Source organism: Selaginella moellendorffii, unplaced genomic scaffold (genome assembly GCF_000143415.4).
Source record: "Selaginella moellendorffii unplaced genomic scaffold, v1.0 SELMOscaffold_488, whole genome shotgun sequence".
NCBI lineage: Eukaryota > Viridiplantae > Streptophyta > Lycopodiopsida > Selaginellales > Selaginellaceae > Selaginella > Selaginella moellendorffii.
In genome coordinates this window covers 3697-5502 of record NW_003314743.1, presented here as the reverse complement: position 1 = coordinate 5502, position 1806 = coordinate 3697, and the positions used below count along the sequence as shown (strand labels likewise).

Genomic DNA, 1806 nt, shown 5'->3' with positions numbered 1-1806 from the left:
GCAGCAGGCGATCGTTCTCAGGTGGGTTTAGATGCTCCAGTGGAAGCCGCTGGAGGAGATTGATCGATTTGTCCAGAACAGGTGTGGAAGATCGAAGCAATGCGGGTAGAATTGCAAAGAAAAAAAGCGCTTCAAAGTTAGAAAAAGAATTCAGGGTAGTATAAAGCTTGGGGAGGCCTGGAAGGTATTTTGTCACAAGTTCTCAAGGGATTTTACTCTGGTGGAGGAGGCTACATGCTCGTCCCTTGTTCATGGATTCGTGGAAGCTGAGAAGCTAGCCGAGGCCGAGAAAGTTCTTCGAGTGATGTTTCAGCAAGGGATTTTTCCGGCTCCCTTGCTCTTCACCAGCGTCATCCAGGGATGGTGCAACGTTGGGAGAACTTTCGAGGCGGTGAAAATTTTCTCCCTGATGGAAGAGTGCCACTCTCCATACCCGGACGTTTACAACGTTCTGATAGACAGCCTTTCGAAGAGGCAGGAAACAGAGGCCGTAAAGAAGATGGTGCAAGTGATGGTGGACAGAGGGTGTTTTCCTGACTCGTTTACTTTCACCACCATCTTGTGTGGGCTCTGCAAGGCTGGGAAGATGGACGAGGCGGAGCTAGTTATGGACGAGATGAGAAGCAGGATGATACCACCTTACTTTGCAACATCGAGCTTTCTGGCGCACGAGCTATGCTTGCGAGGAAGCATGGAGCGTGCCTTTCAGCTACTGGAGATTATGCCAGTTGCAAACTCTAGCGCCTACAACATCGTCGTAGTGGCGCTTTGCAAGGCTGCCAGAGTGGACGATGCCTTGGAGCTGGCGAGAACGATGTCCGAGAAAAGAATACCTCTCGCGGCCGGTTCTCTCGACTCTGTTCTTGTCGGGCTCATGGATTCCGGACGGATAGACGAGGCGCTGCAAGTTTACAGGGAGAACAGGCGTGAGCCTTGTCTCGTCACCTTGAACGTGCTTCTCGAAGGATTTTGCTCGCGAGGACAAGTCGACAAGGCTCGCGAGCTTCTCAGAGCGATGCCCGACGAGGAGTGTGCTCCCGACGAAGTGTCCTACTGCACGGTTTTGGACGGGCTTTGCAAGGCCGGTCGCGTCGAGGAGGCAGTCCGGCTGTTTGGTGACAGAGAACTTCCGTCTAGTTCTTCTTCGAGTTCCTCGCCTCCAAGCCTCCGCGGATACAATATCGTCATCCTGGGACTGTGCCAAAACGATAGAATCGACGAGGCGGTCCAGATGTTCGAGAAGATGAACGAAAGAAACGTATCACCGGATAGCTGGAGCTATGGTATCCTCATCGACGGCCTCGCCAAGGCAGGGAAACTTAACGACGCTCGCAACCTTTTCCAAAAGCTTCTACACTCGGGAGTGACTCCCTCGACGGTGGCCTACACGAGTCTCATTCACGGGCTTTGCATGGCCAACAGCTTCGACGATGCTCGCGAGCTCTTCGCGGACATGAACCGAAGAGGCTGCCCTCCAAGCCCGGTGACTTACAACGTTATGATCGACGCGAGCTGCAAGAGAGGAATGCTGGAGGAGGCCTGCGACTTGATTAAGAAGATGATAGAAGATGGTCACGTCCCGGACGTGGTGACTTACAACACGGTCATGGACGGGCTCTGCAAGTCCAGCCGAGTGGAAGAAGCTCTCCTCCTGTTCAACGAGATGGAGCGCCTGGGCTGTACTCCAAACCGTCGCTCACACAACACTATCATCCTCGGCCTGTGCCAGCAGTCGAAGATCGATCAAGCCTGCCAAGTTTTCCACGAGATGGAAGCGAAAGACATACCACCGGATAGCTGGAGCTA

At 53.4% G+C, this 1806-nt stretch overlaps 1 protein-coding gene across 1 annotated transcript in view; it reads left to right on the top strand.

Moving 5' to 3' along the window:
- Positions 1-184: 184 nt before the first annotated feature.
- The window catches only part of LOC9641270 (pentatricopeptide repeat-containing protein At1g63400), a gene marked incomplete at its 5' end in the record, with an annotated part of 2953 nt that continues 1331 nt past the window's right edge, over positions 185-1806 (top strand). Inside the window, one exon of the mRNA XM_024668163.1 lies at positions 185-1806. Within this exon, the coding sequence (XP_024523931.1) occupies positions 185-1806 (1622 nt within the window).